This window comes from Tupaia chinensis, unplaced genomic scaffold (genome assembly GCF_000334495.1).
Source record: "Tupaia chinensis unplaced genomic scaffold, TupChi_1.0 Scaffold000140_1, whole genome shotgun sequence".
Taxonomy (NCBI): domain Eukaryota; kingdom Metazoa; phylum Chordata; class Mammalia; order Scandentia; family Tupaiidae; genus Tupaia; species Tupaia belangeri.
Window position 1 is genome coordinate 7,411,804 of NW_006159610.1, and position 23,924 is coordinate 7,435,727.

Below are 23,924 nucleotides of genomic sequence, written 5' to 3' on the forward strand. Positions count from 1 at the left end.
CCTGGTTTCACTCTTCCCTACAGCAACGTGGATCTTACCTGTTCTCTCAGTGAAGGTCAAGGGCAGCCGGAGAGTCCCTGACACAGAGCAGGCACGAGAAATCTTCCTGGGATGAAGAATGGAATTGCTGTATCTTGTTTCAATTCTTCATCACAGGAAGAAACAGCTTACAGGCGTTACAAGGCTTCACCCAAGGCAAAACGAGGGACGGAGGATGCCAGTTTATTAAGTGTGCTCCCATTGGGGTATAGGTGATGTGGTGGCCAGCCTCGGGGACCCTGACAGTCCCTGCTCCATATTCATTCCCTTGCATCATTCCTCCCCTACTGACCAAGGCCAGTTAGTGTGACCAATGGAACACAGCAGAGGTGACCGTGCATCACTCCCAAGGTTAGGTTATTATTATTATTATTAATTGCTAGAGAGCATGTGTGCTTGCCAGAGAGAGACAGAGAAACAGAGAGAGGAGGAAAGCACGTCCCCAGTGGGGCAAGGTCTTGCCACGATCCTTCTCCTTCATTACTCCAGCCTTTGGGGATCTTGGACTGTCCCGTCCCTGTTCGGGCACCACGTGTCCTGACCCGGGTGGCAACCGAACAGGTTTCCTGAGTGAAGGAGTGAGAGCCGGGACAAGCGGCATAGTGTTACAGCACGGAGACGACACCGTGTCTTCAGTGTCGTCTGTTTATTGTGGGCAGCAAGGTATAGCACGGAGACGACTCAGTGTTACAACTCTTCAGGGTTGCATCGTCTATTGTGAGCAGCATGGAGACGACGCGGTGTCACAACTCTTCAGGGTCGTCCAGAGACAACGTAGTGTTACACCTCTTCAGGGTCTCCCAGGTCGTCTGGAGACGATGCAGTGTCAGCTCTTCAGGGTCTTCAGGGTCGTCTAGAGATTGTGCGGTGTTTCAGCTCTTCAGGCTCTCCTGGTTGTCGTCGTCTTCCTGGTCATCTGTGTCATCTTCCTGGTCGTCTGGCTACTGTGGGCCAGGCATCATGGTTATATACATGCTGGTGGGTTGTAAACGGTGGGCCATGATTGGTTGTAAACAGTGGGCCGTGATTGGTTGTAAACGGTGGGCCGTGATTGGTTCTAAACAGTGGGTTATGATTGGTTGCTTTTGGACCAATCATGAGGTGTCAGATATGCAAATTTGAGGGATTCTAGTGGCCAATCAGAACAAAGTTTCAAAGGTCAGGTTTTTGGAAGGGAACCAATCATGGCAATTGTTTGCTCTCTGAGGAACCTCGGCAGACTCACTGGTGCAGCAGCCTCCCACATTGGACATGCATGAATTCAGGCTGTACATTTTTCCAAGCCTCTGGAGCCAGGTGTTGAACCTTGGTTGACCATGTGAGGTCTGGCTATGAGGCCTGCCCAAGGTTTCCATCCTGGGTTCTCACAGTCTTTCTTGGATTGCTCTTTTGGGGGAAAGCCAGCTGCCATGTTGAACGCCCTGTGGAGAAGCCCGTGTGGTGAAATCTGCCTCCTGCCATGGGAATGAGCTTGGCTGTGGGTTCTCCAGCTTGGCTAGAGCTCTCTAGGGGGGCCCTGAGCCAAAACCACTAGTTAACCTGCTCCCTGCTCCCTGAGCCTCAGAAATTACAAAGTCATACATGCCTGTCGCTGTAAGTCACTTAGGTTTGTGGTAATTTGTTACGCAGCAGTAGAGACCTAATCCAAATGCCTAGATAGGAATGGTTAGGATAAGCCAGGAGCAGGACAAGGGACTGTAATAATGAAAGTGATGGCAAGGTGCAGGAGCGGGCCAAGAGGCCAAACCCAGATGGGTCAGCGATGGGGAAGAGTCAGGCAGGTTCTTTTGGTCTGAACACCTGGTTCAGAGCCCAGAGGTTCAGAGCCAGAACCAACCACACTGATGAACTACAAGCACCGAGACTCCATGAGTAGGCTGGGGCCATCATTTTTGACATTTTTTTAAAAACAACTATTTTAAATTAACTTTATGTACGTATGTATTTTTTAAAGATTTATTTATTTGTTATCATTTTTCTATTTTGACCAGAGAGAGAGAGAGAGAAAGCAAGCCACCAGGTTCAGGATTTGAACCATGGTCGGCCATATGGGATTCTAGCACCTTTAACCACCATGCCACTAGCAAGTGGCCCCTATTTATTTATTTAAATTTGACCAGAGAGGGACAGAGAGAGTGAAAGAGAGAGAGAGAGCCACCAGGTCCAGGACTCAAACTTCAGTCGACCATGTGGGAGTCCAGCGCCCTTAACCAGCATGCCACCTGCCAGCCCCTTGACCTTGTTTTACATAATTTCCAGTTAAACCCACAACTGACCATTGTAGCTAAAAGCTAATCAAAAGTTAGTGGGTAAATTTGCCAAGAATTAGGTCAAGACAAAGATTTGGGGATTACAGTAACAAACAAGATGCATTGGGATTGTAAATATTTTTTTAAATGCTCACAATATTTTTGTGTTGCTTTGAGTTGCCTAAGCTCTTTAAACTGTCTGCCAAGTTGGAAGTCACAATTGGGTTTCCCAGGTCTTTTTCAAGCCCACAGTGGGTCACAATGTGATAGAGAGAGATGGGAATGTTAGCTGGTTTGTGAAGACATAACCTCAACCCTAACTGGCAAATACTTTTTGAACGCCTGCTAGGCTAGAAACGAATCTCTGAATTCTTCATGTACCCAGTACTCATACCCAGCGCCCTCATGTACCCACCTTGGCTACTCAGAAAGATCTACGCTTAGTGAGCCAAAGAAACAACTTTACTCTTTGCACAAGCTGGTCTTCACTTTAAGTTGATCTGTCCTTATTTCAAGGTTTGGAGCTGTGCTAATTCGGGAGTTGATCGATTGATTCAAACTCGGGATAATAGAGTTTCGTAATGTGGCATGCACCTAATCTTTGGGGCTTTAGAGTCATTAGCTTACAGAAGTGAATGAAGTGGGGCTTTCCACACCTTCCTGTCTTCTTACAGGTGGGGTCCTGGGCGATCTGACTTTCTGCAAATGCAAAAGGAAAGACTGCAGAGCCTGCTAGCAAAGAGCAGACTCCAAACCCAGACAGTCTGAGTTCGAATCTCAGCTCTGCTACTTACTAATGCTGTGACATTGGCTATTTAATCTCTCGTAGAGTCTTAGTTTTCCTATCTGCAAAATGGAAATGACAATAACAGCAAGTCCCACACAGTGTGGGGAGGAGTAAATGTGTGTGTGGGGGAAGCACTGAGGACAGCTCCCAGCGCACGGGGACACTGTGTAACTGTTCCCTTTTGTTGTGCAGGACACCGAAGCGGGATCAGCCCCAGCTGCCCTCTCTGGGCTCTAATTTAATTGTCTGTTGGGGTTCATGAGAGGCAGATGCTTCTCTTTCACAACAACGTCTCAAGGGTTCTTTAAGGACTTCATAAAAACAAAGGATTAACTACAGATGACTAAGCCCGCACAATGGGAACAGGAGTAGGTAGGGTAAATAGTGAACTTAGGCAGGATTATACTCCTACAAACAACGCTCTGTGCCCTGCTCTTCATCGCAAGCCTCCTCTTAGGGAATCAGGAAACTCTGAGTGGCCAAGGAAAGTGTCTCCATGTGCCTGGGGTAGTCTGGGCCCTGGGAAGAGGCAGCCCCTGGGCAGACACCTGAAGGATGGTCAGGGCTTGCCAGGTGGAGCAAGCATGGACGCAGCAGGTAGAGAGGAGAGTGGGGTGGGATCTGATGAGGGAAGCGGGCACCTGGGGGTGGCGTTTAGAAAGGCACTCGCTCTCGGGCTGTGCAAGAGAAGGGCTGGCATTTCCACAGCCTGGAGAGTGAGGGCCTCCTTAAATTTGATGCTCTGGCCTTACACTAGTACTGGCCCTGATGAAGACCATGGGCAAAAGCCAGGAAGGTGAAACAACTTGGCATAACTAGAAACGTGAGAGTCTAAAGGGAGATAGAGGTGATTTACAGTGAGGCTGGGAGTCAGGGTGGGGCCAGATCACTAGCGGTTCTGTGCACCAAAGAGAGGAGGTTAGTGGTTAGTTTGAAAATGACAAGAATCCAAGAAGGAATTCTGAGCCAGGCCACATGTCAGACGTGCACATTAGCAAGATTCCTCCAGCACTAGTGTGAAGGGCTGTTGGGTAGGGGGAAACTAGAGACTGGAGGGTGAGTTCAGGACTTTGTTAAAGAGTCCAGGCCCAGGACCAGCAGTTAGTGTAATGGCTATGTCGCTGGACTCCCACGTAGTCGACTGCGGTTCACGTCCCGGACCTGGTGGCTTAAACTCACGCCGAGCGCATGTGTGTGCGTGCCCAAGATCCCGAGAGGAGAATGGAGGAGAAGGGATTGTGGCATGGCCATCCCCCCGGGGGGTGATTTCTTGCTTTCTATCTCTGTCTCTGTCTGTCTGGCGAGCGCACGCGCCCTATAGCAAAAACCTCTCCCAAAAAAGAAAAAAAAAAGAGTCCAGGCCCAAGGGGAGACAACTAGCCCGAAATAGAGCAGTGGCGTTAGGAGGAAGGGTGGAGAACATACTTTGGGGGTGTTTGAAAGTGCTGGGTGACTGCAGATGTAGGAAAGATCACAGGCGCCCTATAGCACCCTTCTCTCCTTCCTTCTTCCCTTCCTTCCTTCCTTCCTTTCTCTCTCCCTTTCTTCTTTCTTTTTCTCCTTTCCTTTTTCTTCTTTCTTCCTTCCTTGTTTCTTTTTTTTCCCTTCTTTTTGTTAAGAAAGTTCTTGGGCCAGCCCCTTAAATGCCATGAAGAGGAAGCCAATTGCCACACGGTTGACCAGAGTTTGAGCCCCAGCTCCAGTGGTTTACGTGCTGGGTGCAGGTGTCCAGGATCCTGATGAAATGAAGAAATAGACGAAGGGGAATTGCAGCGTGACCACACCCCACCGAGGGGTGCTTTACTCTCTCCCTTTATCTTTTTCTCTCTTTCATGTGTGCGTTGCCCTCTGACATAATACAAGAAAATTTAAAACCTTTTAAAAAGGTTTATGCATTTATTTCCTTCCTATGAGTCAGTACTCCAACTGTCTTGGGCTGAGAACCACCCCCAGCTCCCGCCAGCCTGATCCATGGGTACACCTGTTGCACTCAGGGAGGTCCCCGGACACGCACCAGGACCTCCCCATGTGGTCAGCCTCACAGAGTGTCACGTCTTAGTGTTGTACCACCATCTGGTCCTGCCCTGAAGTTTCTAGTTGTCAGCCAGTTTAGAAAGCATGGGGCATTATTAGACAAGATAAGAGGTATGTGGAAGGCAGTTACTGTGACTCCTCCAAGTCCAGGGTAAAGCCCGTTCCCAGTTTGTTTCTCACAAGACAACTCTCTGGAGGCTGCGTGCATTTCACTCCTCCTTTGCACGGTCTCTACACTCAGTAAAGATTGCTGAACTCAATTAAATGGCTTTCAGACCTTTCCCATCCTGCTCATCAGCTTCCAAGTGGCTTTAGGGGTGCATAAAAGTCCTCTTGAAGATGGCTATGTAGCTGGGATAAGACCAACCCAGCAAGACACCCAGTGTCCCCTTGTGGACACACCAGAGTCCGTGGCTCTGACTTGGCCTGGGTGGTCTTGGGTTGGGGCTGCAGTGTGACTGGATGCCAGGCAAAGAGCTTGGGTTGGCTGGGGACTCTCGGAGGAGGTGGTAGGGCTGAGGTGGGGGTTGAGGGAGTGAGGGGCTGGCTGTCAGGAGTCTGGGGAAGCCTGAGCTGCTTGGTGAAGAAGCCTTTGGAGAGGCAGTTAGGGGTTGGAAAGTCGGCAAGAGCGCAGGCTAGCAGGCTGCTGGGGTCTGAGCTGCAGTCCAGGAAGGCTGATTCGGCAGCCTGGCTAGGGTTAGTATTCAGTGGTGGGCAAGAGCCACACCGGGGCAGAGGGAAGTGCTAAGGCCACACAGTAAGTAGCGTTTACAGTCACACTGGGCTGAACTTCCCCTGACCCAGGCACAACCACCACTGACCTCACGGTCAGCTAAAGCCCCAGATTCTTTTCTGTGAACTCTGGTGAAGCCAGGTCTCACTTCTGCTGCACTTGAGAAGTTTGGAAAATACCTGCTCTCATGCATTTCCTCCTATTTTTATAAACGTGAAGCAAGTGAGAAAGTGCTTCTGGAGTAGAAAGCTGTTTGAAACATTAATTAAAGGCACCACAGTTTCCTTATTTAACTGAGGGCTGCTACCTCATCTGGGATTATTAGCAAAGCAAGAAGAACCTTTGTTGTGCTTGACAAAGTGATTAATTCAGACTCCAGGTGAATTTTGGCTTTCTCAACATCTTTTGATGTGCTAAGATTCCCCAATGAGGACAGCATCATCAATTACTTAAACAAGCCATTACCTTGAGAGCACAATTATCAGTGAGGCCCAGCCTGCTAATTGGCAGACAGAGGTAGAGATGGTCTCTGAGGCTGTGGCCTCACCCCTTGCCTCATCTGGGAGGGGCACGGGTCCTTTAAGTTGTTTTGTGCAATGCCCCTGCTGGTCTAGGGAGCCCAAGGTATTTTTCCACCTCTGCAAGATGCAGCTGGAGTGACTCGTGGCTCAAGAACCAGGACCCTGTCTGTGGCTCTGTGGACTTGGCCTTCTGCGGCAGGGCCGCACTCCTTGGTGTGGGGAGAACCTGAGTTCATGGAAGCAAAAGTCCTACCTCTGAGCCAAATTCTAGCTCCTAGAACAAGCTAGATGAGGTGGGAATGGCAGAGTTGTAAGAGGCAGATTTTTAAAGTTTACATGCATAGGATATAAGTTCATATTTAAGTGTACTTCTACTGATATATTTAACTGAGCCTTTTCCCCCTCTTGATTTGGAAGAGTTTCGGGGAGAAGTTATGTGCTGCATCTACTGGGTTGTTGGAAAAGTCGTGACATATTTTTGGAAAAGGAAAGTAGAAAAAAAGTCACAACTTTTCTGACAACCCAATATATATCATTGACACAGAATAGCTCAGTCTGGTTAAATTAATTGAAATAACCAATACTTAAAAAAAAAAAACAACCTCAAAAATATTTCGTAAGTATCAGTCACTTACCTGGCTTTATGACATAATGCAGTTGCGCTGCTCTATGTTGAAACAGAGGTGTAGGTCACGTGTGTACTCACATCACGACATGCCGTCTGCCGAGCCCTCAGCGATCTCCTTTAGTTCTCACTGGGACCAAAGGGCAAGGCACTCTCCCAGAATCCTTAGCGAACAACCGTGTGAGGTGGCGGAGCGTTGGGAGCAAAGGCTGTGGCCGGCTAGCTCTGGGCCTCACTCCCAGCCCCCACCCTTTTTATCCCCCAACTCTGGTGCCATTTGCTGCTGTTCATCCTAGAGGGTGTTAATTGGCTCTTTCTTTCCTTTTTTCTAAAAAAATTTATTTTATTCCATTTGTTATTATTATTATTATTTTTTCATTTGATCAGAGAGAGAAAGAGAGAGAGAGAGAGAGAGAGAAAGGGAAAGCACAAAAGCAAGTCACCAGGTCCAGGATGTGAACCACAGTTGGCCATGTGGGAATCTAGTGCTTTTAACCACCTCACCTCCTGCCAGCCCCAGTTGGTTCTTCCTTAAATGGCTGGGTTTTCTTGGGGTGGGACGGACATTTTAGGGCATGTTTGAGATAGTAAAACATGGTTCATTTTCTTTTTTAAGTATTACTTTATTTATCTTTATTTATTTATTTAAATTTGACCAGAGAGGGACAGAGTGAGAAAGAGAGAAAGAGAGGGAAAGTGCGAAAGCAAGCCGTTGAGTCCAGGACTTGAACGCAATTGGCCACGTGAAAGTCTAATGCCCTTAACCACCACACCACCTGCCAGCCCCACAGCATGGTTCATTTTAAGGACAGTTTTTTGTTTGTTTGTTTGCTTGCTATAAGGTGTTTGCACTTGCCAGAGGGGGAGAGAGAGAGAGAGAGAAAGAGAGAAATCACCCGCTGGAGTGTGTATGTGGGGGGCATGGAATGACAATGCCCACAATCCCTTCTCCTCCTCAGGATTTTGGGCATGCATACCTATGCATGTGTTTTTCAAGCTGCCAGGTCCAGGACTTGAACCTTGCTGTCAGCCAATGGGATCCAGACACTTTAACCATCATGCTCCTGATTGGCCCTAAAGGCTATTTCTATGCAGTTTCCTCCCACACATGAACCCATGATGCTCGCTCTTCCCTGTGGCCTCCTGGCCAGCCTTCCCTCTCAAGGTGCAGCCTCTCCCAGTGCCTTCCCCTGCTACGAAGCTCCACCTGGCTCCTGTGGATGGTGCCAGCTTTGAAGCCTGTGCTCTCAGGTAAATCGATTTCTGAGGATTAGTCCTCCGTGGCTACCCTAGTTTGTTTTATTTACTTATTTTTCCAAAGTAGTTTTTTTGGGGGAAATAATAAGCCTAGAGACCATTTGCCATGTTTTTCAGGTGCAACAAATACAACTCAATAGCCAAGAATGATCAAAATATACAGCTTGTATTTTAATTTGTACATCCTCGGATACGTGCTGTGTCTTCATCGCAGAGATCGCAATGTAAATGCCCAATTACCTGTCGTTAGCCATTGATTGGCTATCTGATCCACTAGGCTGGAAGTGCCAGGAGACTAGGGTGTGCCAGTCATGGTTTCCACAGTCTCTGGCACCCAGCACTCAGCACTGTGCTTGGCATGAGAGAGACAGGCAGTGAATGCCTGTCAGCCCAGTGGTCCTCTTCATTTGTAACATGTCAGTGAGGATTAGCCCCATCTGTGACAAAGGGCTTCACTTCTGGGACTTCTCCCCTTCCTGAGGGTAAACTCTCCTCATGGTTTGGAATCACCTGATGTCAAATGCAGATCAGCTCTCTCTAGTTCTGCAAAATGAAATACAGAATAGTAAGATTTATTTGATTTTATTCTCCATGTATACTCTGAGCAAAAACTGAGATTCCTTCGTCATTCTCTGGCCATGGGGTTAAGCTATCAACTGAGCCAGAACAGCGAGGACAGTTCATATTTAAGCTGTGGCCCGCCCTGGGGAGTGACGTCTTCCTGGCTGTGGCCTGTGGACCGCAGATGGCAGGTGAGGGTACGCAGACTTCTAAAATCTTTCCTGTGAAGTGCTTACTTTTGCCATTTGCTTTTATTTATGAAAACGGTATGGGTTTCCATCTAGGATCATGACATGACATTTCCTTTGAAAATAAATGCATGTAAGTTTATTTAAAGAAAATTGGGAAGTCAGTGATAGTACAGATTATTTGCAGATTTGGCCAAGTTTGTAAAGGTGCTATATAAATGACTGATTTTTGAAGATTAGGGCCTTAATACTAATTAAGATGTAGTGATTCCACTGTCTTTCCTGCCCTGAACAGTTAGGATAAAAATGGAAAAGTCATGATGCATTTTTGCATAGAAAAATATGTCATGACTTTCCCAATGATATAATATAATAATATAATATAATATAATATAATAGCTATCAACTGGATGACTTACTTGTTCATTGCAACCTTTTCTTCAAAATGCTTGGCTCCTTGGCTGTTGCAGTGGCAGGGGGACCAATGCCTGCTTTGGGGTTGCCGGGGGCAGAGGCTGAGTATCGTGCAAGCTGGACGTTTGCGTGAGCTGGAGCCTCCCCCGCCGCCCCTGCCCTTGACTCCTCAGCAGTCACACCATCAAATTCTGTCTAAACAGGAAACCCAAGCCAACTCACAGTCCTCATCGTCGTCACTTCTCCTTTCCCCCCTCCCCCCAGGCATACTTCAAAATAACGCCAGGATCCATTTATAATATTAGTTGGTATGGTAGCTGAATCATGATCCCCCAGGATGCCCATGTATTAATCCCTAGAACTTATGAATGGTGTCACCATAAAGGGAAACTGAACAGAAAGAGTTTGTTTGGGCCAAGTTTGAAGACTGTAGCCTAGGTGTATCTCGGGTGAACGTACTCAGGTTTCCCTGAACATGTGCACTGAGGTCTTGCAATCTTTCTGCAGGTTTTAAAAGCAAAATCTATAAACTGGCAAAGGACAGTGGGATTATAGTAATTGTTTAGAGATAATTATCTTTGGCTTCTAAGGCCAATAACAAGTGCAGCATCAGTTCAAGGTTGGACAGGTGGTTTCTAGGCAGAAGTCTTTGCAGAAGTAATCCTGTGTCAGGTTGGGAGGGGCAGTGGTCTTTGTGCAAGGGTGTGGTTCTGGCAGAGTCCTGGTGCTAGTTTTTGGTATCAGGCATGTTTGCGTGAGAAAATATTCCTTCCATGACCTTCCTTGGCTAGGTTTAGACAGGGTTTAACACAAATGACTCCAGTTTTGATTCTGACAACTTTCACAATGACAAGAGGATTTTGAAGAGATGATTAAGGATTTTGAGAGAGTGAGAGTATTCTGGATTATCTGGGTGAGTCCTGAATGCAATCACCAGGGTCTTTCTAGAAAGGACTCAGGAGTCCTCTAAAAAGGACACTGCTATACATTTAACATAATTCTAATTGCAGATGATTTCATTAATGAGTTTCAAAATCTACTTAGGTTTTTGATTCACGTAGCTGAAGTATCTAGCATGGTATCATGAGTTTACTGTATAACATCTTCCAATGGCAACACATGATATCACATGATATTTTTGTATCATTATAAACTCACGGTTTCAAATATATTTGACTGTCATGGTCCATTGTAATTATTTTATTGACCACATCGTCTGTGTATCAGTCCCACTGGTTTAAAGTCAAGGTATTAGCAGGACTGATTCCTTCTGGCTAGGCCTTCTAAGGACATATCCATTCCTTGCTTCCTTGGCTTGTGGCCACATCACCCCAAACCCTGCTTCCAGTCACTGTGTTGCCTGAAATAAAGGGACTGGAGATATATAATGCTCCAATTGGGAAAGGCAGTCATTCTATTTTTTTTTTTTTGGAGATTTTTTTTTGCTATGGGATGCATGCACTCACTGGAGAGACAGAGAGACAAAGGGAGAAATCACCCCCTGGAAGGATGGCCACACTGCAATCCCTTCTCCTCTCGGGATTTTGGGCATGCACGTACAGGCACCCAGCTTGGGTTTTAAACTGCTAGGGCTGGTACTCAAACCACAGCTGATGACATGGGAGTCCAACAACATAATCACTATGCCATCTGCTGGTCCCAAGGCAGTGATACTTTAAAGAATTATACAATCTCCAATGCCTCAAAGGTTCTGGCTTAAGCAATTGGTGGATCGTGGTTGCAATAATGATGTAGAGGTGACTGGGGAGCAACAGATTTACAAAGGTTGAATCAGATCTAAATATGCTAAGTGTAAAGTGCCTGATATACATGGAAAGGATGCAGCTGAAAGGGCACCAGGTAGTGCAGTGGTTAAGGTGCTGGACTCCCACATGGGTGACCAAGGTTCAAGTCTTGGACCCAATGGCTTGAAACTTATGCCGAGTCCATGTGCGTGCATGCCCAGAGTTCCAAGAGGAGAATGGAAGAGAAGGGGTTGCAGTGTGGTCATCCCCTGTGGGATGATTTCTTGCTTCCTATCTCTCTCTGTTTCTCTGGTGATTACATGTGCCCTACAAGGAAAATCTCTAAGGAAAAAAAAAAAGACAAAGAAAAAGGATGCAGCTGAGTGGGAAATTGGAATAAGAGCACTAGAGTTCAGTAGAGAAACGGAACTGCAGACAGAAATGCAGAATTGCAGAATTATTGACTTGTAGGTGATATTTATAGTGACGAGACCAACAGAAGGAAAGGAGGAAGAAAAAGTGATGTCATAGAAACAAAGAGAAGAAAGTATTTAGGCAGAAGAACATGCTCATCTATATCAAAATATTCCTGAGGGGCAAGTAAAAAGACCAGCAAGAAATCGTGGGCTTGACAAGATCAAAACATCAATGTCTTGATAAGCACAGTCTCAGGGAAGTTGTGGGTACAGAAGCTTCGTTGGAGCAGATGAAGAGACCAAGGGCATAGACAGGGAGAGAACAGTCTAGGTAATGCTTTCAAGGCAGTTTACTGGAAGGAGAGAAGAAAAACAGGCAATGGCTGCCATCAAAGTTTTGTTCTTTTAAGATGGAATACACTAGAATATATTTATATTGCTAATAGAAATGACCCAGAAGGAAAGGAGAAATCAGTGTACCAAAAAGAAAGAATTGAGGAAAATGGGTGAGGGTTGGACAAAGAGTAGAGGTGAAGAGATTGGCTTTAGGTAGGTAAAGACTCCCTCTTCCTCTCTCTCTCTCTCTCTGTCTCTCTCTCTCTCTCTTTCCTGCTACCCCCATCATGTGTCTCTGTCATCAGGATCATCAGTTCATTAGAAACTGTTATTATTTTACTTCCGGTTCCTAGGCAACTTCAGGATACTCTGTGTATTCTCCTGTGGTGGTTTAGCCACAAAGTCCTAGCCTAAAGAACAGGAAGGACCAGGTCAGTGGAGTAGTCGAGTTTGTGTTTGAAATCTTGGCAGCCTGGTTTCCATTCTGACCTGTCACTTAGCAGCGCTAGCACTTTGGACATGTTATTTAACCTCTTTAAGCCTTAATTTCCTCATCAGTGCTATGAGAATGATATTTGTTTCTACTTTGATATGCTATAGAAAGGCTCATACAAGACAGTGTTTAAAAAGCATTTATGATGCCTGGGACATCAGAAACTTGAAAAACTATTGTAAATTATAATAATAGTAAGAATTGTATAACTCTTGGATGTCTGCATAAATGTATAAAGTGTTTTTCTTGTGTTGTGACGAAGTTTTGTCAAGTTATTAACTGTGATGACTGTATTTTTGTGGTATTTACATTACTGAGGAAAGAACTGCACATTAGCCAGATATTTTAGGTAGGTAAAGACTCCCTCTTCCTCTCTCTCTCTCTCTCTGTCTCTCTCTCTCTCTCTTTCCTGCTACCCCCATCATGTGTCTCTGTCATCAGGATCATCAGTTCATTAGAAACTGTTATTATTTTACTTCCGGTTCCTAGGCAACTTCAGGATACTCTGTGTATTCTCCTGTGGTGGTTTAGCCACAAAGTCCTAGCCTAAAGAACAGGAAGGACCAGGTCAGTGGAGTAGTCGAGTTTGTGTTTGAAATCTTGGCAGCCTGGTTTCCATTCTGACCTGTCACTTAGCAGCGCTAGCACTTTGGACATGTTATTTAACCTCTTTAAGCCTTAATTTCCTCATCAGTGCTATGAGAATGATATTTGTTTCTACTTTGATATGCTATAGAAAGGCTCATACAAGACAGTGTTTAAAAAGCATTTATGATGCCTGGGACATCAGAAACTTGAAAAACTATTGTAAATTATAATAATAGTAAGAATTGTATAACTCTTGGATGTCTGCATAAATGTATAAAGTGTTTTTCTTGTGTTGTGACGAAGTTTTGTCAAGTTATTAACTGTGATGACTGTATTTTTGTGGTATTTACATTACTGAGGAAAGAACTGCACATTAGCCAGATATTTATGTATTTGTTCAGTAATTCTCTATTTTTTCCCCCAGAGGAGTAAAGATTATAAGCAGTTCCCTTTTCTGGATCTTAGAGGACAAATTGTAGTAACTGTTGCTCACTAAATCGTATGTACAGAGCTTGACAGAATTTCCAAACAATACGAAGGTCTTGCAACTCCAGTATTTGTCCCTCTGAGATTTTCTTGTGTGCATCTTATAGCTTGTTTTATATTCAGAAGTTTCCTATTAGAAAGTGATGGTAAGACAATGAAAATACTACGTTTCAAAATATGTGAGACAAAGTTCAAGAAGTTAAAGAAGTACTTAAAAAGGGAGATTTTTAGTTTTAAACACACTCATTGAAATGAGCTAACTTGTTAAGCTGAAAGAAAAAGAAAAAAAAATGAACAAGAATAAATGCAAATAGAAGGAAGACCAAAATCAAAATATGAGCATAGATTAATGAAATAGAAAACTATAAAAATGAGAAACAATCAATAAAAAAGGGTTGGTGCTTTGAAAGATAAATAAAATAGATGAACTTATAATAAGTCTAATTTAAAAAAAACTTTTCCAAGAAAACTAGGAATAGAAGAAGTTGTCCTTAACCCAGTAAAAGATATTTATCAAAAATATATAGCAAAACATTACACTTTATTTTAAAAACTTAGTTATATGCCTGTAGAGTCAGGAACAAGAAAAGGATGCTCATTCTGAAGGCTTCCTTTTAAAATCTTACTAGAGGGCCTAGCCAATGTAATAAGAAAAGAAAATTAAAAGTGAAACAAAAAGGATTAGAAAGAAAGAGGAAAAACTGATATTATTTGCGTGAAATATAATTATCAATATAGGAAATCAACATGTAAATCAGTAGAAGTCATTGTAAAGTTCAGAAAGATCATTGATGATAAGACTGACCTTTTTAAAAATGGGGTTCCTACATATGAGCAATGTCAATATCAAATAAATGTATGTATTGGGACCAGCAGGTGCTGTGGTGGTTAAGGTGCTGTACTCCCACATGGCTGACCATGGTTCGAGTTCCAGACCTGGCAGTGTGCTTTCTCACTTTCTTTCTCTCTCTGGTAAGCACACATGCCCTATAGCAAATTAAAAAAAAATAATAAAATTTTTAGAAAGTGTGTATCAAAAAGTTACTCTTCTGTGTATAAAATTATAAAATGTTACCGAAGAACAGAAAGAATGAAACCGCATCTGAATCTATAACCTAGTTTCTTTTTTGTTTGTTTTTTAATAATTATTTTATTTAACTTTATTTATTTATTTTAGAGGGACAGAGAGCGAGAGGGAAAGTGAGAAAGCAAGCTGCTAGGTCCAGGATTCAAACCACAGTTGGCCATGTGGGAGTCCAGCGCCCTTAACCACCACGCCACCTGCTGGCCCCTATAACCTAGTTGTTAAGTGGGCAGGGCTGACTCACAATTCAAGTCCTGGCCCTGGCAGCTTGACAAACATGCCAGGAGTAGGTGTGTGTTTTCCCTAAATCCTGACCGGATAAGGAAATGGGGAAGGGTTCCAGCATGGCTACACCACTGCAGGATTCTCTCTGTCACTACCACTGTTTGGCAAGCCCATGTGCCCTCTGACAATGAAAAAAAATAGAACAAAACCAATGGAAAAATGTAGCACTTTCATAGGTGAGAAGACTTGTTGTAGTAATAATAATAATAATTACATTTATAAATTTAGTACAATTTCAAGAAAAATCCAATAGTTTTTTTTTTCCTTTGAACTAGACTAACTTTAAAATTAAAATGAGGAAGACATACAAAAGTATTTTAGTGAGATAATAATTGAAATAGTGACGCACTGGCATATGCTAGACGAATGGGTCAGAGGGACCTAAGATGTACCTTACTGAATGAAGCAATAGAGGTGGTGGCGTTGTACCTCAGTGGGGAAGAGGGGGTAATGCAGCAAGATCACTGCCTCTTTGCCAGCTCTTCAGAGGGACGCGCTTGGCTGGGGAAAGTGTTATTCCTCTAGGGTCCCGTGAGACCCCTACACTGAACCACTTGTCACCTGCAGAGCCTGGCTCAGTGTACCCTCTGATGATTGACTTGGCTGTCTAAAAAAGAGGTGCTCTGAAAAGGAGATACCAGATTCTCTCATTCTAAAAAATGTTTATTTTACTTTGCAATAGTGTTCGTATTCGCGCACATGAGAAAGAGAGAGAGAGAGAGAGAGAGAGAAAGTACCCCCGGGTGGATGGCCATGGCCTTCTCCATTCTCTTTGGGATTTGGGGCATGTGTACACACGTGCTTGACATGTCTTTCAGGCCCCTGCATCTGGATTCAAACCGCACAGTTGGCCATATGGGATTCAGCTACCTTAAGCACTACACCACTGGCTGGCCCCAGATTCTTATGGTTAAAAAAAAAAAAAAAAAGAAAAAAAAAAGATCTACAAAAATTAGTTAATGAGCTTTGTTTTTTTTTTTTTTTTTTTTTTTTAATTACATGGCATGCTTACTCAGCAAAGAGAGACAGAAAACAAGAAACTTCCCCCCAGATGGGGCATGGTCATGCCATAATCCTTTCTCCTTCATTTCTCCATCCCCTAGGATTTGAGGCACAGGACTTTCAAGCCTTTGGGGCTGGGATTCCAACCACGGTTGGCCTTGTGTGATCCTTCTCCCCTACTAGGCTAGGAGGCCAGCCCTAGTCAAGGAACCTTCTTGCTTGCAGGTCATTTCCTAGGAGAAAATTAGCTACTCCTGATACACAAGTGCATACCAGATGACTTCCGCTCCGGAGGGCAAGCCGAGAGCAAAGTGTTGAGGGGATGGAGAAGAGACTGAACGTGAAGACGAGGATGCCAAAATGGACATGCTCAAGGGAACTGAGAAGACTTCACATAGAAACCTGTAGTTTTCATTTTCTTGCCTTGCGGCATTAATTTAAGTAATTTCTATCCTTATAGAAGGATAGAATGTTGTTATGGATGTAGGGAAGGATTGGGGCAAGGAACAAAAAGGGAATGGAATTTAAAGGCAATTAAGATTAGTGAGTTGTTTTCTAAGTGAAGGTAAACTGTTTAGAATCCATCTGCTTATCTTCCACTCTGGGTCCAAATGTGTGGAGGCAGTCAGCTTGCAAACACCTATCTACGACTGCTCAATTTTCAGCTGATTCATTCATCAGTTGTAGCACAATTCTGCCTTCCACCTAGGTTAGCTATGGTGGAAATGACAGGGAAGAAAAGAAAGAAGAAAGGAAGGAAGGGAGAGAGAGAGAGTGGGAGAGGAAGAGGGAGATGAAGGAGGAAATCATTTCAAAGTTGAGAAATACTTTTGGAATTGGAGAAGGGATGTAAAAAATGTTCTCTTTCTCTAGTAATTAAAGAAGTATAGATATCAAGATATATCGATGTGTCTACCAAATTAGGAGGAAAAATAATTATGAGTGTTGGTGAGGTGAATAGGCTCGCAGAGACTCTCTGGGCTAACTTTTGTGCCAGGCAATCTGGCATGGCGTCCCAGTGTTTCAAAGCAGTGCTTCATGGATTTCAGGTCTGGAAAACCTTGATGCACAGAAATATTATTGTAGTAGCAAAAGTTAAATTAGCTAAAAAATCTAAAATAACCTAAATATTTAATAATCAGAATAGTAAATTGTAACATGAGAAATATTATATAGCCATAAAAATAACATGCATAAAGGATTAATAACATGGAGAGTTTTCCTTGTGTTAAATGAAAAATGCAGAAGTAGAAATAGAAGAATAGCAGAATTTATAGAGAATATGATCTCAAACATATAACAAATGCACAACGAAAAACACTAGAATTACAGTAAGATACAGGTAGGCTTTACTGACCTAAAACGGTAAACTGAGACAAAGTATGAAAAGCAAAAGGAATTTATTTGGGCGTAAGGCTGAGGCCTGCACGCAGCACACAGCCCGATGACCAGATTCAGGCTGTCCTGAACAGATGCACCGAGACTTCACCATCCTCAAGCAAGTTTTGATGGCAAAAACCACAAGCAGGAGGGAAGGAGGAGAGGGGATTATTCCAGTTGTCTGGGGACAATTATGCTTGGCTGTCAGGATCAGTAACAAGCGTAGCATCACGGTTTGGACAGGGCAATTCCTGGAGAGATGTCCTTGCTGAAGTAGTTGTTGGGGCAGGTTGCAGTAGTCTTTGTACACGCTCGTGATTCTAACACAGTTCTTTAAATTACCGTTCATGATGTCAGGCATGCTAGCATGAGAAAAACACCTCCTCTGCGGCCTGCCCCAGCTTGGCCTAGGCAGAGTTTAGCACAAGCTCCTACAAATGACTCTGTTTTGAGTCTGGAAATGCTTGCAGCTTTCTCTCTAAGGTCTCTCCCTTTTTGTTGTCTTGACTTCACACTGTAAGACATGTCTTCTAGAAAGCCAGCAACCTAATGTTCTGCTCCTATTTCTTTTTTCTTTTCAAAGAATTACTTCATTTTATTTATTTATTCCTTTTTTTTTTTTTTTTTTTTTAATTTGACAGAGAGAGGGAAAGTAAGAAAGCAAACCACCAGGTCCAGGACTTGAACTGTGGTTGGTCATGCGGGAATGTCCAGTGCCTTAACTACCACACCACTTGCTGGTTACCTCTGCTCCTATTTCTTGATAAAACCTCTTGAGAAGGCAACATAAGGCCCTGTTTCTAATAAAGTTTCTGAGGTAGCCCTGACTTTTTTTTTTTTTTTTTTAGATGCTGGAAGGCAGGCCATCCTTTCACTGTCTTTGTTTGCTCCAAACCTTAATCAATTGACCTTCTCTTTAACACACAAAGCATCAAAATATCCCCCAATAGATCGTGAGTGACTTTGGCTAAACAGTAGGCAAAACATCTGTGTTGAGCCCTTCAAAAGAGGGTGTTTGTCTGCAGAAAAATAAAATATTGGGAAATTTCCAGTCTCTAAAAAATTGAACCTTATCTTTAAAATGATTTGTGGGAGTTCAATTTATTTTTAGAATGGACAGTCTAAGTTGCACCACTGGCATGGCAAGATTCATGTCCTTAGCATTTAATGATTGCTTTCGTCATGGAGATAAAACCAAAGGATGCTATCTGAAGTTACGTATACTTTCTGTTGTCATTTTCCAGCTTAAGTATCCTTAATGTAAACAATGACAGATGTCCATAATCATAATTGTGGGATACATTTGCATTAATTCCCGTCAAAGGAAAGCTGTTCAAAATATCACAACGCGGTGATCGCCTGATGACTGCGTGTTACCCGTTTACACAGTAGCATCCTAGGCCACCTGTGTTTTTTTGGATGGCACAGGACTTCATGGTATGACTTGACATAAAAGAAAAATTTCTTTCATAATGACAATTCTTAAACTAATAGAAAATTAGAAAAGAAAGCTTTTCATTGACTGTCTAAAACTCATGTATGGGTGTTTCTGGCATACCAGTTTTCTAGGGCTGTCACATCAAAGTAATACAGACTTGATGGCTTAAAACACCAGAGACTGACAGTCTCACAGTTCTGGAAGCTAGAGGCCTGGAATCGGAGTGTCAGCAGGGCCATGCTCCTTCTAGAACCTGCAGGGGAGAATGCTTCCTTGTCCCTTCCTAGCTTCTAGTGGATTGCTGATAATCGTTGACATACCTTGGCCTACAGTTGAATGGCTCCAATGTCTGCCTCCAAAACCACAGTGACATAGTTCTCCTGTGTGTCCTGTCTTCACAGGGTTATCTTCTTAATCTTCTTATAAGGACAATAGTCATATTGACTTAAGGGTCCAGGCTACTTCATATGACTTCATCTTAACTAATTATATTTACAACAATCTTATTTCCAAATCAGGTCACATTCTGAGGTCTTGGAGCTTGGGGACTTCCATTTTTCAGTTTGGGAGTGACACACTTCAACCCATCCATTATACATAGGGTCCATGGATTTGGGATTAAGAGCCTATTGAGGGTCAGCCCTGTGGCACCATGGCTGGGCACTGTGCATGGGGAGCCAGATCCCACATGGTTGTCCTGGCTCGTGACTCGAGGGACATACTGGGCATGTGTGTGCCCAGGGTCCTGACAGGGTGGATAAGTGGAGAAAGAGGGATTGTGGCATGACACTCCATTGAGGGGTGCTCTCTCCCTTTCTCTTTCTTTGGTGAGCAGGGGCACCCTCTATCCAAAAAATAAAATAAAACAAAGAGGGAAACAAAGAAAATCTGTTGAGATGGTCAAAGGGCATCATGGGGACCTTGGAACCAGAGAGTATGAAGCAAAGACACAGAGAAAGAAGTGGGAGTGAGACACACTGACCCCACTTTGCAGTTCCGCTCATATATCCAGTGGCAGTGATCTCGCCCTGCAGACTCCGGTGCAGGGACTTTAGTTACAGCAATCATTGGCCAGTTCCCAGCTAAAGATGCTCGAGCTCTATACTGGAGTCCAGGCTGCCAAAGTGAAGTTTGTGGTTGTGTCCAGGACATTCTGCAGCTGCCATATGTTTGAAAATGTCTGCATTTTGTGCAGAGACACACGAGCAGTATTTCCGTAAGTGGAGTTACATAAGTAGGGCATGGGCTTGCATAATAATTAGCATGCATAATTAGGCACAGACTTCATGTCCTTTAGACAATCAAGACATCTAATTACAAAATTAAGATGTGATTATGTGGCCCAAGATCGACATATTTCTTTCTACCCATTAGAGATTACATTTAGAAAATAATTCACTAAAAAACGATGAAGAAATGAACATAGACACCCCATTTGAGGAGGTTAAGAAAAATGTTAAGTGGGTTGGGAAGTCTTCTTTGGTCTTTCTTGTTAGTCGTAAGGGGAATTATTTAAAAACATCATAGCCTACTTGAAAGAATCCCTTTTCCAAACTCTGCTGTCGACCTTTGGTACACTTGCTAATGAAGAGGAATGTTGGCATGACTAATCCATGTAATTCACACGTGGCTTTTGAGTGTGGTTTGTAATTCCATTTGAATGTGGACTTAAGGGTGATGTCCTGGGAATTCATTTTCAACCCAATAATGTAGCCACAGGGTGGAAATCTTGGGAAAGCAGGAAGGAGAAACTGCCTTTCCCCTCTGCCTTGATGTGGTTCTCCCAGTGACCACCTTAAAAGTAGACCCATTGCTCAGAATTATGCAAACCAATACTTATGGTATGTTCTCCTGTCCATGAATATTTGAATATTTGTTCGAATAGTCTTATTTTAATATGCTCCAGGTGGGAAAGGGAGCGGTCAAAGAGCAGAGCAGATATTCCATCCCTCTGACCAGTGAGTGAGTCTACCAGCAGAGTCGTCCTGAGCCCCTTGGAAGGCAGATCGCCATGACAGTCTCTGTTTTCCCTTGCTCCCACATTGAGATTTGGCTGATCCCTGCATGATGCCAAATACCCTCTTTGACTCATTAATTTTTCTGAGCTAACTGAACTTTTGACCTAATTGGCTGACTGGCTAGGGATCAGAGCCATATGCCCAGGGTTTCTCAGCCAGTTCTGACTGTAGCTGTGGTATCTCTCTGTTCACAGAAACTGTTGAAATAGCCTAGTAACTCCAATGTTTTGACAGCCACACCGCACTTCTCAGGCTGCCACTTTCTCCTGGAAAGTGGCACAGAAATCTGTCAGACCATGCTTCCTGATTTGGGGTTAAGAAAATATGCTTCCCATATGGTTGTAGGCCGGGAAAACAAAGACTTAAAGAGTTTGTAAGGGTTGGTGAAGGATCGCCTCCTTTCCATGACTTGCTCCCTCCATATATATATTTTTTCCTTTTCTATTAGGCCATGGAATGTGATGAGAGATGAACCGTGTGTAAAAGGGGTCAGTCCTGACCAAGAAAATACATGGATTTACATATATTTTTTCCTTTTCTATTAGGCCATGGAATATGATGAGAGATGAACCATGTGTAAAAGGGGTCAGTCCTGACCAAGAACATACATGGATTTACACAGGGAGCTTTTGCCATTGTTAGTTTTTTGCTTTGCCTTCTGAGTAATGGCTCATGATAGACTAGAGGGAAAGGAACTGAACTTAGGAGAGGTGCATTTAGAAAAAAAAAACAAAACACTAACTTAGGAGAGGTGCATTTAGAAAAAAAAAAAAAAAGCACTTTATTGGGGCCAGCAGATGGTATAGTGGTTATGTCGCATCTGGTGGCTTGAAAAGGTATAGTGGTTATGTCGCATCTGGTGGCTTGGAAATCACGCTGGGCAAGTGTGTGTGCATGCCCAAGATCCTGAGAGGAGAATGGAGAAGGGATCGGGGCATGGCTACCCTCTCTGTGGGATGATTTCTTGCTTTTCCACTCATTGTCACTCTCTCTCTCTCTCTCCTGTGAGCACATGCACCCTAAGGCAAAAAATTTATTGATGGGAAATATGGGTGGGGGAGGGGCAAAGGAACCACATTCTAAGGTAGCTCCCAACTCCGTTCGACAGTCCCTTGATTCTAGCCCATCACTCAATCAGGAGGAATTTACTAATTACTGAGTTCCTGTTCTGCTCACGTAGCTCTAGGCCCCTGCCTCTTTGGTACTTAGATGTGTTAACTGGAACTTATTCTCTGTACCTACATCCAGGAAACCCAATAATTCTAATTCCTAATACAGACAAAAAGTAAGAACTTCAATTTCTCTACATCTTAAAATTTGGTTTTCCCTCCAGGTATTCTACATCGGCGTTCTCGAGACTGGAGAAGTTAGGCATCAGACATCCCAAGCCTTCTCCTTTCATTGGAAACTTGGCATTTTTCCGCCAGGTAAGGGCTGTCTTCCATGGACTCCTAGTATTAACTGCTAACCCCAGTGCAGGCTTTCCCATGAATCATTGCTCTTGTCCAGCTCAGCCACACCCAGGGTTGTATATGTGTGATGGCTCTGTGTGGTATAATGAGCCCTCTTCTACTTGAATGAATCCTTATGTGACTACAAACACCCATCTCTTATCACTCATCAGGATGTATTATCTTATCAGCCATTCATTCACCCAAAACCCCATTTCTTGAGTGTCTAAATATACCAGCCATTAGAATGCAGAGGGAGTAGAAGCTATTTGTGCCCTCAAATGCACCATCATATTATAGCAAAATATACCATAGCACTAGTAGTAGCTGTGGTCCTCCTTCAGAGAAAAGGGAGATCTGTCAGGACTGGAATCACTCTGGAAGACTTCTTGAAGAAGAGAATCCTACAGGAATCATAGATTCAGAGACAATCTCTCTCTCTCTCACACACACACATACCAGGTGAGAACTAACATGTGTGCAAGTGTACAAACAGGAGAATGAAAGTACAAGTTGACCAGTAGCCTGGACCAACCAGAAGTCTAAGACTAGGGTGCATTAGGGAATGCAGAATGTGAACAAGAGGTGGACTGTATTATTCATGGGGCAGAAGGGCAAGCGAAACATTTGTGTCTTGAAATTTTGGGGTAGGAGAGGGACATTGAAATGAAAGACACTCTGCAAGGGAGAGTAGGGCTATAGACTCCCAACTGTTGCTGAAGTCTAGGTGTGAACACGGGTGGTATGCAGAGTGAAAAGATAAGGGTATTAGAGGCAAAATTCAGAACTCTTGTGACTTATTGATATAGGAAACTCAAGGTAAAATGTCATTTTCCCTTCCTCTTCTCCATTTCTTTCCTTTCTGTTTCTTTCTCTGCCCACCTTACCCCTCTCACTATTTATTTTGTGGTTTCTGCCTTCCTGTCATCTCTTTCTCCCTCTCTCTGGGGTGGCTAGTTTACCGTTTTTAAGACCACAAAGTCAGGTTAACAGAAAAAAGATCATGTGTTGATAGAAATGAAAAGTCAGGAGGGGCAGTTGATTTAGGAGTAGGTATGTTTTCTTTTTTTCTTTCCTTTTAGTTTGTTACAGGGTACATACACTTGCCAGAGAGAGAGAAAGAGAGAGAGGAAAGTGAGAAATCACCCCCAAAGGGGGAATGGCCAAACCATAATCCCTTCTCCTCCATTCTCTTCTCAAGAATTTAGGCACACACACACACATACGCCTGGTGTGTTTCTCAAGCCACCAGTTGTGGGACTTGAACCATTCTGTGGTCATGTGGGATCCAGTTACCCTAACCTCCATGCTATATTCTGGCCTGATAGGTTTTATTTTAAGTATGTTCCTTTAATTTGCCAGTTACTTGCCGGTGGTGTGAGCATATATAGATAACAGCCTAGGACACTATCTTGTAAAGTTATTTTTTTCTCACATTGGGTTTCCTCAGAACCCGGATGGTTTATCTGCTAGCTCATGGGACACTGTCACCAACTCCAGCATCAGCAGCCAACAGGTCCGGTATGTGAAGAGCCTCTGAAGCAAACAAAGGCAGGAAGTACTAAATTTGGGTTAATCCTGATAATATCCCTCTAACATCTCCTTAGCATTTCTCCTCCCCACCCCCACCCCCCACCAGAGGCTGGTCTTTGGCACAAGATAGAAAATAACATTAGCTATTTCTGTCCTTTTTCTGCCTCCTTCTCAATTTCTTTTTATATTTCTTTCTGTCCCTTTCTCTGTCCAACACTCTTCTTCACTATTTATGATCATTGCTTCTCTCTTGCCAACATT

The 23,924-nt window shown here is 43.7% G+C and overlaps 1 protein-coding gene across 6 annotated transcripts in view; it reads left to right on the forward strand.

Moving 5' to 3' along the window:
- Positions 1 to 23,924, forward strand: part of TBXAS1 (thromboxane A synthase 1) — a 199,506-nt gene that overhangs the window by 30,798 nt on the left and 144,784 nt on the right. For all 6 annotated transcript variants that reach the window (XM_027770512.1, XM_027770515.1, XM_027770513.1 and 3 more), the window contains one exon: positions 22,013 to 22,106. In XM_027770512.1, the coding sequence (XP_027626313.1) occupies positions 22,013 to 22,106 (94 nt within the window). The remainder of the gene's footprint in view (positions 1 to 22,012; positions 22,107 to 23,924) is intronic.